The following is a 17114-nucleotide window of genomic DNA, read 5'->3' on the forward strand; positions in this document are numbered from 1 at the left end:
TTTGCATCGTGGAAGCGAAAGCTCCCTACTGTCTAATGTTTATCAAAGATTGTCAGCAAACCATCTGAATATCAATACCGCTGCTCAAATTCGTCACCATTTTTATGAACCACTCCAGGAGGATTTCATGACAGAAACAACTTTTATGACATGATTGAAGGCTATAATAGAGGGTAGATTAACCCTATCTAGGCCGGGGTATTTTGGGAGTTCATATGGCCGGGGGGGCCTCCCAGACCCCCCCTTGGGATCTCGGCCGTCGACCGCGCGATCGTGTCGAAAATTGGCACGCAGGTTGTCTTGGATATAATCTACAAAAATTGTATAGCAATTTTCTTCATGTGACTAATTATGCTAATTTATGCATAATTAGTATGCAAAATCATACTTTTTCCTCTAACTCCATAAATAAAGCTCCAAATGTTCTAATTTTTGGCATAGAAACTCTTTGTGATGTTCTTAGCAAGTGTACATGAAAAAAATTGTGATATCAGATCAATTTCTTATGTATTATATTTTTTTTGCAATTTCTTATGTATTTCTTTGTTTTTTGACCTTTTGTTTTTCATTGTTTTTTCAATGAAATTCGTTGGGGACTCTTCTAAGATCATAAACATCATAAAATACATACATTTAGGCCAGCAAAAAAATAATCATACATTTATGATTTTTGGTTGAATACACTATTTACATTGACTTTGTACACGAAATCATGTTTTTGAGCAATTTTTGGTCTGACATGCACTTACATAACGTTGCGTAACTTCGGAACCGCGTACCCGGATGACGCAAAATTGGTCTCAAAAGTTGTGCAAGACTTCAAAGTAAAAAGTCAGCGAGCAGCGCGGTCGAAAAATTTTGTGCGCGGCGAAAATATCGCGTGACTCGTTGAGGGGGGGGGCCTCAGAGGCCCCCCCGGCCTAGATAGGGTTAAAGTACATGATTGACTTTTAATGGGGCTGCTAAAAACTCCAACATTTTGTGAAATAATACATTTGACAGTCAAAGTTCCAATATCAAAATAAATCAACTTTATTTTTAAAACATACAAAGTGATAATAATTGAAGTTAAGACAAAATGACTTTCGAATAGACGGGTTTTAGAGAAAAGTTATATAATCATTTTATAGGATGAGACCAAACTCTGGACCAAACATTTTGCAAAGTAGTATGAAAACAAAATAAACTGGTTTTAGAGAAAATTGTATAGTTTGTTTATTGGATGAACCAAAACTAGAGACCAAACACACCCTTGACAAAATTGTATTAAACCATAATAAACTAGTTTGGGGGAAAAATGATTTATCGGATTAGACCAAACTCTGGATCAAACACACATTTTACAAAGTGGTATTAAACCAAAAATGCACTTACCAAGCAGCTTTAATCTTATCTTATAGATTCCAGTTCCTGCCTTACACAGTGACCCTCAACTACCAGTCATCTCTCCTGCAGACCAGCGAAGAGGTAGCAGTGGTCATCCTTGGACCGCTGACCAACATCGTGATCCTCTCCCTCCTCGTTTTCATCTGTTGGCTCTTCCAGAAGGTGGTGGGGAATTTCCCGGACCTCTTCTGCAAGTTCGTCATCGTCTTCTCCATCATGACCCTGCTCGACCCCTTTCTCATCGCCATCATCGATGCGCCTCTTGGGGTAAGGTTGGAGTTCAATTCTTGCACTTGTACATATTTCATTCAAATTGCATTTTATGACTAGAATAGTCAACTCATTTAGATAATTATAATTGTACCTCCTTTTCAACACTTCTTTATCAGAAGTCTCTTAGCACTCTCCAGTAATGCATCATAATTTTTAGGGATGTATTTGATGCCAAATTTTGCCAGCCCTGGCATCAACCTTGGGCCTAGTCATGTGTAAAAAGTCTATGGAAAATGTTTTATCCAGAGGCCTTGTGAAGTATCGGCCTTGACTACATCCCTGATAATTACCCTGTGTTCAGCAGAGTAGCTGGTGCGCACACTGCATTTCAAGGAATAAACCCTGCCTGGTACCCATTTACCTCATCTGGGTAGAGTGCAGCACATCGTGGATCCATTGTGTGTTGAAGTAAAATTACGCCATGGCTGGGATTCGAGCCCATGGCCCTCTGTTTCAAAGTATGGAGACTTGTTGAGAGTTGGTATCAAAGCATTGAGCGTTTCTTCATGGAAGTGTAATGGTGCAGATTTTCTGGCTCTCGTTTTTCAGACATAGGGCCATGGGTTTCAATCCTACTCCAGACGTTAAATTTCTTTCTGCCTGAAATGTATCAAAAGTGTACTGCACTCCATCCAGATGAGGTAAATGGTACACCCGGCAGCGTTTAGTCCTTGAATGCTTTAATGCCTATATAGCAGCTCAGCTGCAGCTAGTGTGGAAATATAAAACCATAATCAGTGCAGTACAAAATATCCATACTGTAGCTGTGCTGTAATAGTGGACCCATAATTATTGTTATATCCTACATATATTAAATCTTGTATGCTGATTGGTTTAAATAGCATCCTGTGACCAAATATATTCTCACTATTTTACGATGATGTCGAAAACGAAACGCCCTCCGAAGAAAGAGTGCTATTCCGTAACGTCAATAATGGAATAGTCGACTATTCCATCATTGACGTCACAGATCATTGACAAACTTGAAGATAATGCAATTTCTTGGGCGCAATGGTAAGCGAGTTGACTCTACAGGGCAATTCCTGTGAAGGGAAGGCGCAGGCACAAATCTGCGTTCCGCTGAGCCCATGGTTTCGGAAAAGGTAGATCAGCCTGCGCAGCGCGTTATCTGTATTTAAGTTCAGATTAAGAAAAGATGAACTTTGTGTACAAGAGTAGATAAACTATTCTATCTTATTCAGTTATTAAATGTAGGATATAAAACAAATATACCAGGCCTTTATTTCGAAAGTATAGAGGGAAAAATAGTAATGCCAGCAACCTCAGATGAATAATTCCCGCTATACTTACTCAAAGCCTGGTGTATTTGCATATTATTTCATCATATTCAGTCACTTCTGTTTCTTCTCACACAAGAATTTCATGCATGTTTGTTTGGTTCATCCTGCAGCGTTATTCCAATACTGACAGCGATGTACCCATAGCAGATGCAGCCAAACTCTATTACCACTTCTACCGTATCCATGACAACGGCCTGATGGGTATCCTGTTGACAGTTCCCATCATCCTCTTCCTCTCCTTCTTGACCTGTGTCATCTTCTACATGTACTTCCTGCGGTGAGTGTCTTGTCAAAGATTTCTTATTACATATCTTTATTTTTGGTAAATCCCTGAAAAGTGCATGTCACTATTTCAATTCATTAGTAGATTTAATGAACGCGAGTGCCCAAATGGTTACGATGTGAAGGATGTGAAATTTAGATGAGTTTTGTTTGATGAATTCACAGATTTTAGATCAATTTATTTTGATAGGGTGCTCAACAAAAATAAAATGTATTCATATATTTGTCTTTTTATTTAAGAATTTTGGGATATAATCTTTGTCTTGGACTTTCTTATATCCAAGTACTAAATTTGTAAACTACTTTTTCAAAAGGTTACTTATAAATAAATACAAAACATTACTATCAAAGATAGAATGCTAGTTGCCAAATTTGAATATTGGAATGATAGATGATGGCAATGCACATGATCTGACCCTTTACCAAAGATTTAGGTGGGCTTGAAAGGCAGATAATTACTTTGTCCAGCATTCAAATCAAATATTCCAGCTGGAAACTCATTGGGTGATCTCAAGTACGGTGTTCGGTGTTGGTGTTGAGAGCGTAAGAAGTCCGCTGAACCGAGCTGGGTTCAGAGGAACGATACCGGTTGCGTTTATCGATAGCACATGACGTCCCGCCGCTGCGCTGCTAGATCATCTCAACTTCACGCGAGAAGTCACGACGACGAAAATGAAATCGGAGAGAAATGCATCAAATTCTCATCGTACAGAATACAAATGCTTTAATTAATTCAAAAGAGTGAACATTATTCTTCATCAAAATATATAAAGCTGAAATAATTTGAACTGTAAAAGCAAATTTTACGGAGATGTTTCATCGTGTTCACCACCTGTTCACGAGCTTGAGATTGCCAACACCAACACCGAACTTGAAATCATGATTTTCCCAATCCCTGGGGGTTGGTGTTGGTGAATGGGGAAATTGCACGTAGATCGTCAACACCAGCTGCAGTGCTGGGTTTAGCAGACGATATTCAACACCATTCTTCAACACGAACTGCCGTAAATACGTCATATTTTTCGAGGTCAATCCCAACACCAGCCTGATTTCAAGTACGGTGTTGTGGCTGGTGTTTCAACTCTGTACTTGAAATCACCCATTGTAGTTGCAATCTTTGAGGTCAGACATAAATGGCCAGACCCTTAAAAACCAAAGGTCAGTTATCAAAAAAGACATCTAAGATTTTTCCATATGGATGCCACCATGCTGTTAGGAATGAGATTTGCTGGCAGTCATGGTGTCTGATTTGTCCATGCAATTAAGCATTTTCTACCAGATTCATTTGGCACATATTTGTATTCATGCACATACATACAAACTCAAAGATGGCCGTTTAATTGGATTCTGATCAACCTCATGATAGACAAGCAGAGAGTAGTAATCATTGTCATCGATTGATTTCATGAAGAGATATAATTTAACTTTGCCATTATGGCAACAGGGTTCAGCAGCCAATCACAATCAAGATTTCTGTGGTTTGGTAGTTACAAAAAGGGGACAAACTACCATGATAGTTATAAATCTTTATGAGACAGGTCCCAGGATGATAATCCATGCATCCTTTTCTTTGACAGGCTGCACAATAACGGTCGCATGCTGGACATCTTCCACCGTCTCCACGCTGCAGAGGACGACTTCTTCATGCCCTTTGACCTGGAGATCAGCAACCAGGAGCTGGCTTACATCTGTAACAAGGCGGAGCAGTGGAGGGGGGAGGAAGGAGAGAGACGCAAGGTGGCCGTCTACGATTACATTTGGGAAGAGGAAGATGTGAGTATCAAAATGAGATTACAGGCGACTCTGCCTGAGTTGAATCTCTTGGGACAACAGAATTCTGGCTTATGTATAAAATTTTGTATTTTTGGTTTGCTATGAATAAGGCGATTATGCGACTTGTGCAGTCAACTGTAGCTTTCGATTGATGTTGTGCATGGACACAAAGCTTATCAATTGATCATAAGTTTCACTGGTATATTTGATTGATCTATGTAATCAAGCATAAGAAATCAGCCCTGTGATAAAGTGGTAAGCTCTGTAGTACGGGCCCGGTGGGTGATTCATAGAGCTGTTTCTAAAGTTACCCATGACTTTACGCGCCACTGGAACATGATCTCAGTTGCTTAATCATCTACATAGGGATATATCATTTCATACATATATTGATATGAATAGCTTTCTGAAACACCCACCTGACTAATACAGTGCATAAGATTTGACTTCTATCTGATAAGCTAATCCAGGGTATAATTTTTTCTGGTATTGCATGGCAGTTTGCTCCACATTATGTAAAGACTTTGTAGCAGAATTTAACATAGGACTGTATAGAGGTTGGGTAGTAGCTTTTCTCATGTGACCAGTAAATTCTTATCAAATTTGGTAAGTAAATTTATTGTGTGTTCTTCATTCATTACAATCTTATAGGAGGAAGATAATTATGATGAGAGTCCACAGAAGACCAAAGAGGAGGAAGGCAAGCGAGAGATCACCACTCATGTCTCGGTCCATACCCTTCACCTGGATGGCTTGCGAGAGCTCTTCCGACACTTCTTACGCCTCCCAGATGGCTCCATTGTCGAGGTAAGCGCATATCTTGAATCCATCATATTGACCCTCGAGAATTAAGTTTTTGACAGTGCCGCTCACTGACTTTTTACTTTCAAGTCTTGCGCATCTTTTGAGACAAATTTTGCGTTGCCGAGATAGGCGGTTACAAAATTATGCAACATTTTGTAAGTGCATGTCAGACCCAAAATTGCTAAAGAAAACGTGATTATGTGTACAAAGCTAATGCAAATAGAGTTTTCTACCAAAAATCATTTTGTGCTATTTATGATCGCAAAAGGGTCCCCAACAAAGAAAAAACAGTTTTAAAAAAAGGTTCGAAAAAACAAAGAAATACATAAGAATTATTAAAAAACAAATGTAAAATTTATTATATTTTTGCAGATTTGTTAGAAATGTAAAAATTGATACTCCACACTATATATTAGCATTCTACTAGCTTTATAAATTGAGTTAAAGGCAAAAACATACCCCCCAAAAAATAGGGCAAATTTAATTATCAAAAAATGTAACAATTGATTTTTTGGAAATTTTACTATACAGTCTTGTAGTTTACATCCGGCTCTACGCTCGAGCAAATGTTCACGTCGATAATTGACCTTCACCCCCAGTACATCCTGGTCTGAAATAACCCAGTTAAAATAGGGTTAATAATGGTTAATGTATACCAATATGTATGTCAAACCTACGTGAAGGAAGGCCAAAGGCTTCTGTGCTAAATTCTTTTTCTTTTTTTGTTTTGCTATCAAAGTCTTTGTCAAGTGGTTTCATGGTTTCAATTGAAAACTGTTCTGATTGATGTATGACCATTTTGTCTATTGTCCATTTGGTCTAATCCTGTATCCAGTTTGTCTACTAACCATTTGGTCTAATTGCTATATGTGACTACATGAACTGTGTATGAAATAAAATCTTCATTTGTCAAAGTGCAAAATGATAAGGAGACAGAGTGGCTATTAGACCATCTGGGGCCGATTGCACGAAATGGTCTTTGTGCAAGAACCGTCTTTCGTGTCACTCATTTATAATGATGCGCCATGTGAAATGCATATTTTATGACCTGCAAACATATCTGTTGAAGTAAATGAAATCTTTGTTTTTATTATAAAATGTGATTTCTCCTGAAATTGTGTGAAATTTTATTTAAAAGCTAGCGAACGAATTTTGTTTATCATAAATTTCAGAAATATCCCACATATGTCATGAAAGACGATCCTTAGAAAGACCCTTTCATGCAATCGGCCCCTGGGATTTATTATAAATGATAATGATACCAAGTGAGAATTAGACTGAATGCAGTACTGACCAAAGAGAAGACCAAACTAATTGTTCAGCCCATGAATAGTAATCCATATAATTGACATCCTAGGATCTGATAAATTTCTTATACCCTTTTTACACAGGATTTTCTTAGCCCCGGACTATCGCTAACCCCGTACTATCCTTAACCCCGTACTATTTTTTTTCCTTTTCACACATGCCAAATTGCTATTGCTAACCCCGGATAAGGAATGCTTGCTTTTCACACACGAAACTCGCACACACATGACATTTGTCGATCATTTGTAGTACAAGTACTACACTTGAACACTTTTTACACACGCTAAAATTTCCTTAACCCTGTATTATAGGTGGGGCTAAATTGCCATTCAGCCCCACCTATAGTACGGGGTTAAGGTTAGCCCACTTTCGTTTTACACTAGCGATCTTAACCCCGTACTATCGCTCTTAGCACCGCAATTGCTGGGATAATCCTGCTTTTTTGCAGGGCCAAATAATCCCGTACTAAAGGTGGGGTTAGCCCACTTTGCAAAAATGCTGTGTAAAAAGAAAGTGGGCTAAGGTTAACCCCGTACTATAGGTGGGGCTAAATGGCAATTTAGCCCCACCTATAGTACGGGGTTAAGGAAATTTTAGCGTGTGTAAAAAGGGTATTCGAGAGAATGATAAAGCAGTATCTTTAGTTGAACAGAAATTTTCTAATCATCCATATTGATCATTTATTCATAGGTATTTGGTGAAATGGGCGTGGTTGGATTAGACAAGGACTTGCGTGCTGCGCTTCAAAACCAGACCTCCGGTCTTGAGAAGTGGGCGGGATCAGCAGAGAGCATACACCTACTCTCCCTGGACCGGGCAGGGATCGACCGCACCCGCCCCAAGACCCAAGGGGGCATCGGATCCCAGGATCTGCTCAACATCCCTGGGACACCATCCCCCGCCCTCCGGAGAAAGGGGGAAGCGTTTGGGGCAGGGTCGCTTGGAGAGGGATCCAAGATGACCTCCCAGCCTTCTCTGCAAGTGCCTCATAACCTTGGCGGGGCATCGCCCACCAACAGTGAAGTAGAAGAGATGTAAGAAAGTAGTACTGTACGAGTCTGGTCTGCTTGCACCAGTGGCAGATTGAGTGTTTCATAAGGCTGTTCGTTAAGTTACTAATGACTGTATGAACGACTGGTGAACCTTTGATACAAACCATGTTTCTGTTGTTGTTAATCTAGTTCCTAAGAAAAGGTCACCAGTCTTTGGTAAGTTTTATGAAACACCGACCATGTTAGATATAATACATTGTCAGCACTATGAGGATGAGAAATCTAAAAAAAAACAAAAAACTATCATTATTAAGCTGGTTGTTTGCATCTCGTTGAATATTTCTTCTCAATTTCTCCGAAATATATGGTATGTATATTATCTACTACCTTCACGGTATGTATAATCTCTACTACAGTAACATATATGACATCTCAATTTTTTTAGTGGTTGTCTTAGAAATAGAGAGTATAAGTATGTTGTGTGATTCTTAATATTGGAAGTTTGTTATAATTACTCAATTTGAAATCACTGTCTATTGATAATAAACACCCAGGGGTTGTAGAAAACAATATTGTGATTTCTTTAAGTACATTACATTGTTTTACACAAAGTTGAAATGGTAATTTTTCTTTCGTATGTCAAATATCATTACCAAAATTGAAATCACTTTCGGTAGTCTATCATTTTCAAATACCCATGGGTTGTGAATATAGAGCGATTCTTCATTATGTATTGAAAGGATCATTACCGGATTTTGATAATGTCTGTCATTAGTTTCAAACACATCCAGGGGGTGGAATTATAGTGTAATTCTTTATTATGTACTTCAGGGGGCCGTCAGAACACACAAAAGTGTCAAGAAATCGATGAATTTATGAATATACATCAAATCTAGAAAAAAAATTGAACATGCATTTTATACGTTAACTTTGCTGGCTTTCCATAGTTGCGACTGATCATTAGCAACTCTTTGTAAGACAGGGTTGTGTATTTATTGTGATTTTCAATACTGAGGGGTTGTGAATATAGTTTGATTATAAAATGCACATCGGAAATCACTACCAAATTTGAAATCCCATTTTCAAACACAAGGGTGTAGATATAGTGCGAAGCTTCATAATGTACATCGGGGGGGGGTATGAAAGTTGTCAGCACTGACAATTTTTCATTGAAATCCTTGTTTTTGGTTGGCCAAGAAGCACTGGCCTCTGTTTACTCACAGCTTTCATGAAACAATCCCCAAATTTCATTACCAGTTTCACATCACATCCAGGGGTTGTAAATTTAGTGTGATTCTTCAAAATGTGTATATCATTAGAAATCAGTCTTTCATAGTCTTGTAAGTTTTTGTACATATTATGCTTCAAAGTCCGTCCATGAGCGGTTATGTGTCTTTCATGAAATCATGTAATATATAGAGATTATATTTGATAAATTCGATTTTTTTCATATTCTGTATGCACAAAGATCAATCCTATTTACGTATATATACCCTACAGTTCTATTTATCTTTGTGTGGTGATGTTGAATTTCAATTTGTATGTAAAAAGCCGTCCATTTCTTTACCTTGCTACTTGATAATGACATCCTGAAATGTAACATTGTTTGCAGTGTACAAGTATGATTGTGTAAAATTTTTCTTTGCATAATTCTCTTAAATAAATACTGATCACACTCTAATTTATTCTTCTTTCAATGCTCCATTATTAATAATGCACACATACAATATTATGATCATTTTTTTCTTTATTGAACAAGTGCATTTACTCATAAAAATATTTAAAATTACAATTAATTGCACATATATACATACATGATAGATAGAGCTGGCTTTCAGATCACACCCAGGTCTAAACTGATAGGGAAGTTCACCCTCACACAAACTTCATAGCTAGAAAAAATATTTGCAAAGGTTTGAGGAAAATCCATTAACCCTATCCAGGCTGGGCCCCCTCCCCCAACAATCCGAGCAATATTTTTGCTGTGCGAAATTTTTTGACCACGTGGCTCGTTGACTTTTTACTTTCAAGTCTTACGCAACTTTTGCGGTTCTAAAATTACGCAACATTATGTAAATGTCAGACCAAAAATTGATAAAAAATGTGATTTCATGTACAAAGTCAATGCAAATTGTGTTTTCAACCAAAAATCATAAATGTATGATTTTTTTTAGTTTTGCTGGGCTAAATGTATTTATTTTATGCTGTTTATGATCTCAGAAGAGTCCCAAAGAAATACATAGGAAATTGCAAAAAACAATATAAAAAATTGATCTGATAATCAAAATTTTTTTCATGTACACTTCCTAGGAAAATCAAAAATTGTTAGAGGGAAAAGTATGATTTCGCATACTAATTCACATAAATCAGCATAATCGCTAAATAGCAATTTGCATGAAATAAATTGTATATTATGTCCAAGACAACCTGCATGCCAAAGGTCGAGGTCTCAATGGGGGGGCCCAGTTCCGGAGTTATGTGTCATAATGTTTGTGCAAACAACATTTGGATCCCGAAGTCTCGCCTTCACCGGGTGAGACAATAAAAGTGAGCTGTATGTTACTTTAAATAGCTCTAATATATACTTTTTTTATGGAAGCTCAAAAAATAACATATGCAAGCACATGAGATGCAAAACATTATATCACTATTGTATAAAATAATACACAAGATTTTTGCAAAATTAATAGTACTATAATGCCCACTTTGTCAAATTGACAAAAAGACTAGATCAGCTCAACAATTGCAGCAAAATATCTGTTTCTCAACGATTGCAGCAAAATATCTGAATAGAAATAATTTAACTTTCATTTTCATATGCATCCAAATTCTGCATAACATTTGGACCCATGGACAGTCATACATGATTTTCCATTTTTCATCAAAGGTTGATGCTTATAAATTGCATAATCGGGTAGATACCTCACAGTGCTTACAGACTGACGGTAATATTCTACCAACAAGCTCACTATTTCATACGCCTTTTCGATATATGAGTTATCATGTAATCTCAATATTCATCCTGAGAATTTGGCAACAAGTTCCATATTTACACAACTCCATCATACAGTGAAAGCAACGACCGCACATTGAATACAGAAGCTACTATGATGTATCTGAAAGACGTGCAATACGCAGGCAATGTCAGACAGAAGCAGAGTCAGTTTATCTCTTTACATTCAATGGGTTCCCTATATCAAGACCTTATTTCACAGAGCTTGTTAAAAATCGCTTTCAGCTACTACTAATCATCTTGACCATGAGTTTCCTGCATGGTGAACACTGTATATGATTTTATTAGTACCCCACAGTTGCAGATTTGCCAACATTTGAAATGCAGAAAACAGAACAAGTTATTGCAAGGGCGTAAAGTGACGGGGGGGGGGGTGAGGGAGTTGTCCCTCATGTGCCCACTGTCACAAGCTTTTGCAGTTTTGTGTTATGATTTGCTCAACCTGAATACAGAAATTGAAACCCAAATCTGAATGTTCAGTTTTCTAGGAAAATAAAACTTCAAATACTGGACAATTTGATTGGCAACACATGGATTGACTGCAAGGTTCTGTAAAGGGCAGACCCATACCCAGTCTGCAAGTAAACCTGATCGCATCAAAGGCCATTTTGGTCTGCAATTGGAGAAGTAGAAAATACATGGTCCTCCAAGCCTTTCATTCTTGGGATACTGTTTCAGGGCAACTTGAGGAGTTCATCATCGGGAGCAATATTAGGCAGAGGGTTTCGCCAGTAGGTGAATCCACTGTACTCCGCAGGAGCATCAAAGGCCATTCTGGTCTGCCGGTGAAGAAGCGGAAACACATGGTCCACCAAGTCTTTCATTCTTGGATACCTTGATATGAAGAGATGAACGATGAAATAATTCGTTAGTGCAAATGTCAATGAATTCAGAGAAATCTTGAGAATTTACTACAATATCTAACAAGCTTCCTTATACATCATCATTACAAGACTCTGGATACTTACGATGATTGGAATGTCTTTGTCATTTCATGGGTGACCTTTCCCTGGGGGTTGATGGTAAAGATACGAGAGACTGGGATACCAACAGCTCGATATGCCCAGGTATCCTGTAAAGAAAGCATGAAGTGAAAATATTGTTATTTCAAAGATGACCTTTCCCTTGAGTTTATTATTAACTCAAGTAGTAAATACCAACAGCCCATGTGTCCAAGAAAGAAAATACAATGATTGAATCCTGGCCATATTTTGTCACATGTACAATACATTAGCAATACCTTCAAGTGAACTCTTTTGGCCATTTTGTCAGCTTACACTACATTAACCCTTTCACTGGGGGGTGTCAATTTTGTAATTTCATCACTATGCCCCTGCGATAAATTGACTTTTTTTTACTTTCGAGTCTTGCACATCTTTTGAGATGAAATTTGCGACGCCCAGGTACGCAGTTCCCAAATTGCTCAAAAACGTGATTCCATGAACGTATGATTTTCACTATCGTTGGTTTAAATGGATTTATTTTATGCCATCTATGATCACAAAAAGATCCCTGACAAAGTTTATAAAAATAAACAATTTATGTTTCGGCAATTTTTTTTAGATATTTGTTAGACAAAAAAATACACAAATTTAGGGCAAATTTCTTATGATTAAAAATAAACTATTTTTAAAAAACTTTACATTGTTTACATCCAGCTCCAGGCGCATGCAAATATTTCGCAGCAATCAGTGGCCAAGATCTACATCCTGGTTTGAATCAAATCAAATCAAATCCTTCAATCTATTTACAAAATGTAAACATAGCACAAACAATGATATGATTGTACTCACGTTGATTCTGTTGCCAAAGCCAGCATAAAATGGCTTGCCGCCAGATGGGAAGAGAGATTCAATGTCTTTCAGACATTTGATCTTGAATTCCTCTGGTTTTCTGATTATCACCTCACTGTGAAAAACATAGAGAATTCACATATGATTAAATGAGATAAAGCATGTGAATGGTGCATACCAGACTTCTCAACCTCGAAGAATGAAAAACTGTGATCACTGCTTTTGCAGGAACATGGCCATGCATCTAGAACTCGCTCCATTTGTGTTACGTCACCCAATGCATATTCATGACAGCCCACTCATCAGTAATGAAATGGTCATAATATCCTACAGAAATCAAATCCTGTATGCTGATTAGTCTAAATAGCATCAAGTGAACTAACATATTCTTACTATTTTGCGATGTTGAAAATGAAATGACCACTAAAGAAAATTTACTACTATCCATGCACTATTCCATCATTGACATCACAGGAAAATATCGGTCAGCACGGAATGTTATCTATATTTTGGTTCAGATTAAAAAAGGATGAACTACGTGTACAAGAACTAGATTATCAAGATCTATTGTTCTAAATCATTTCAAATGTAGGATATAAAACAAAATATACCAGGCATTTATTACGAAAGTATAGAGAAAAAAATTATCAAAAGCCTGGTGTATTTGTATACTATCAACCACACAGTGTTGCAAATCCATGTGCTGATGCACTCATTTCAATAGACGTGAAAAAGCGCTCTGACACCAATTTCATCTCACAGTTCAAAGGAGATATCGTATGTTGAACAAAATAAAATTTGAAAAAGCAAAACACCACCTTCTTGTGGGTTGATTTCATGCCCAAGTTATCAATCCAAAAATGAGGGATTAATACCTACATAAATTTATAGAAAAAAAACCTTATTGGAAGGCCAAAAAGGTGTGACTGGCAGGTGTACCTACTACTAGAGAAAAATTATATTGGCTTCGGGTGATTTTGTCCACATGCTGAAAAAACCCTGGAAAATCCCCTTTTACTGCAAATGACAACACTTAATTTTGCACATTAAGGCAATATTTACCATCAAACTAATAATAATACGCTTTTATATAGCGCCATCTATCTAGAAATAATCTATTCTGAGGCACATTGTTTATTATTATTATTACCCCGGCTTTAGCTCGAGCCGCCTTTCAGCGCTCATGCATTCAAGGATTTAATCCTGCCGGGTACCCATTCACCTCAGCTGGGTTGTGTGCAGCACAATGTAGATAAATTTCTTGAAGGAAATTATGCCATGGCTGGGATTCGATCCCACGATCCTCTGTTTCGAAGTCAGAAGACTAATCCACTGGGCCACAACGCTCCACATTATAAATACACAAAAAAATTTAAAAATTGCCTGACACCTACCTATGGAATGCTTGGAAGAGAGAACTGGGGTTCAGCAGAAGAGGGCCATCAGGTAATGAAGCCTTGTCCTGCTGAATACTGTTAAGATAACCCTTGGTAAGCCTGGCTTGACCGATGGCCCTGGATGACAGGTAGAGGAAGCTGTAGCCATTGAGCTTGATGTTGGAGTAGAGCTGTGCAACGCCGATGTGAGTCCAGTCCTTACCTAGCACGGGCAAGATCTGACCGAAGACATCTGACCTGAGAAGATACAAAAGAAATTTAGCAATACTGAATTTCTTTCTTGCATTTTAAGATTACACAGTAGTTTGGGACTGACCACAAATGAAAATAACTCTAATTGCATAAAATTTCTCATGTGAATGAGATTCCCGCACCATCTAACATTCCAATATCATAATTGTACATGTAGCAGTTGAGTTATTGAATTTTTTTTTGCTTGTTTAAATCTGGCATCTAGCGCTCTCCGATAAATCCCTAAAAGGACTGGGCTATTTGAGATGTATTGAGGACAGGGGGGGGGGGGGCAATGATAGCCCCCCCCTTCTGATCTCAGCCGCCGTTCGCGTGATTAAGTCAAAAATTTAGCATGCACATTAAACTGCAAGCCAGTATAAAAAAAAAATTGAAATTTTTTTTTTCATAATAAATAAAAGATGCAAATAAATTCATGAAAAACATTATTTGCATATGTAGCATCCAATTTCACTTCAAATTTTCATTTTTTCCAGATGTCATATTTGTAATCTTATCTAACCCTTATTAAACTCTGGGAGGGGGGGTCAGTTTGACCAGCCCCCCCCCCTTGATTAATTACGTCACTACTCCGTCTCGCAAATTTTTTTTTTCACACTGCTTGCTGACTTTTACTTTTCAAGTCTTGCTCATCTTTTGATTCCAAATTTGGGACGCCGGGGTATGCAATTCCGAAAATACAAAACATTTTGTAAGTGCATGGTAAGACCCCAAATTGCTTTAAAATGTCATTCCCTCTACAAAGTATATGCAAATTCTGTTTTTCAACCAAAAATCATAAAATTTGAAATCTGATCAAATTCAATTTTGATGTACAATCAGTATATTTATCCAATTCAACACATTTTCCGTTCTTTCACACCATAACTGTTTGCGATACGTGCATTAATAAAACCTAGAAACGAGTTGGAATGATGACATGAACGTTTGGGGAAATTTACTAAATACCAGTATAAGCTTTCCAAAAAATTTCAGCCCATTCCATACTTGAGTTTTATATAAATGATATGAAATATGCTGATATCATATTTCAATCAATAAAAGACACTTTTACTTTATATCCCTCACATTTAAATCAAAGCGCTTTGGGCCTAATGATCTTACTTTGTAATGGTACCATCGATATCTGAGATGATGATTTTGGTGTTGTAATTCCAGTAGTATATGGTACATTCACATACACATGTACCCTGGTAACGAGTTGTCACTGAATATCGGATCTCATTAGCTCCTGGCTGAAGATTCAATTTAGCCTATGGAAAACAAAAAAGTGAAAACAATATGCATCAAATCAAATCATAATTGAAACAGTAATCTCTTCCCTCTAATATATAAATCAATTTTTTAGACTTGCCTTTTAGCTGCATTGCCTGATTTGATAGTTATCAGACTGAAACACAACAGCACATTGCATACAGGTTGTTCTTAATTTGGAATACCAGATTATCAGGCATAGCAACAGGTGAAAGGAATGCCTTGTTACTTAGGTTCCCATTGTTTGAATATATGCAAGTCATGTACATATTGTAAGGGTATAACAATACATGCTCTGCAGCCAAAAGACTTATTCTGTTTTTATGGTAATTTCTGAGGGCTTCATGTATGTCTGAACCATTTCATAATCAATTGAAAATACTTTTATTCTTCTTGTAAGCAACCAGTTCTGTAAACTAGATTCATCTGTGTGGCAAGTGTGGTGAATAAGGAGATCAGAGGAGCGGTTGTTATTCACATGTAAACTTGCCAGATGATTTGAATACATAAACGTTTCAATTGTCCAGGAACACTGATGTTGTTTAGAAGCCTAACAACATCAAGGGTAATTCAGTAGGAGTTACAATACAATTGAGGAATCTACTGTTTTTTTTTTACAATACGAAAGCTTCATTATGACTAAGAAATAAATTTGAATATGCAAAGTAAACTTGACAGTTCATTGGTCAGAAAGCTGATGTTTAATGCATGATTTCCATCAGATGTTCTGGTTTCTACTAACTGTGACCAGAAGTCACTTTAACTCTACACAGGTATATCAGGGAGGTTCACCTATGTCTTGAGTGTGAGCAGTCGAGCGAGTAAGGCCAGAATACAGTGACACATGTAACCAACATCATGACATCATCATACAACCATGTACAACACAAAGACTATACAACAAGCCTTAGCTCTAACCTTTTCACTGTATTCTGGTCTTGTTACTATCTATTTATGCTGGCTGTTTTTTGCCAGCATAAATCTGGGGGGCGTTTCATCAATATTTTTGTCCGACAAGTTGTCAGATCTGACAACTTTCCTGGATTCTGATTGGCTGAGAAGCACTGTTACTATAGTAACTGTCGGATTAAACAGGACTTGACGGATTAAACAGGACTTGACGGATAAAACGTCTGACAAGTCGGTTCATGAAACGCTCCCCTGGTAATGCTTGTGGGGATGCGTTTTTTACTTGATTTCAAGTTCTTTTATATAAGATATCCATCCCATCTATTAATAGGATGAAATCACGTATGTTCACCCAAGGACAACTTTCATTTTTTTTT

General features: G+C 37.4%; 2 protein-coding genes across 10 annotated transcripts in view; one reads left to right on the forward strand and one right to left on the reverse strand.

Annotated features, from left to right (window-relative positions):
* Positions 1 to 9800, forward strand: part of LOC121415911 — a 40057-nt gene extending 30257 nt beyond the window's left edge. For all 7 annotated transcript variants that reach the window (XM_041609316.1, XM_041609323.1, XM_041609308.1 and 4 more), the window contains 5 exons: positions 1401 to 1653; positions 3071 to 3237; positions 4820 to 5015; positions 5667 to 5822; positions 7818 to 9800. In XM_041609316.1, coding sequence (XP_041465250.1) covers positions 1401 to 1653; positions 3071 to 3237; positions 4820 to 5015; positions 5667 to 5822; positions 7818 to 8165 — 1120 coding nt within the window. In that variant the 3' untranslated portion in view covers positions 8166 to 9800. The remainder of the gene's footprint in view (positions 1 to 1400; positions 1654 to 3070; positions 3238 to 4819; positions 5016 to 5666; positions 5823 to 7817) is intronic.
* Positions 9801 to 10421: 621 nt separating this feature from the next.
* The window catches only part of LOC121415947 (phosphatidate phosphatase LPIN3-like), a 40751-nt gene continuing 34058 nt past the window's right edge, over positions 10422 to 17114 (reverse strand). For all 3 annotated transcript variants that reach the window (XM_041609367.1, XM_041609359.1, XM_041609374.1), the window contains 5 exons: positions 15679 to 15827; positions 14320 to 14559; positions 12926 to 13040; positions 12101 to 12204; positions 10422 to 11966 (listed from right to left, as the gene is read on the reverse strand). In XM_041609367.1, the coding sequence (XP_041465301.1) occupies positions 11807 to 11966; positions 12101 to 12204; positions 12926 to 13040; positions 14320 to 14559; positions 15679 to 15827 (768 nt within the window). In that variant the 3' untranslated portion in view covers positions 10422 to 11806. The remainder of the gene's footprint in view (positions 11967 to 12100; positions 12205 to 12925; positions 13041 to 14319; positions 14560 to 15678; positions 15828 to 17114) is intronic.

The sequence above is a fragment of the Lytechinus variegatus genome, chromosome 1, assembly GCF_018143015.1.
Source record: "Lytechinus variegatus isolate NC3 chromosome 1, Lvar_3.0, whole genome shotgun sequence".
NCBI lineage: Eukaryota > Metazoa > Echinodermata > Echinoidea > Temnopleuroida > Toxopneustidae > Lytechinus > Lytechinus variegatus.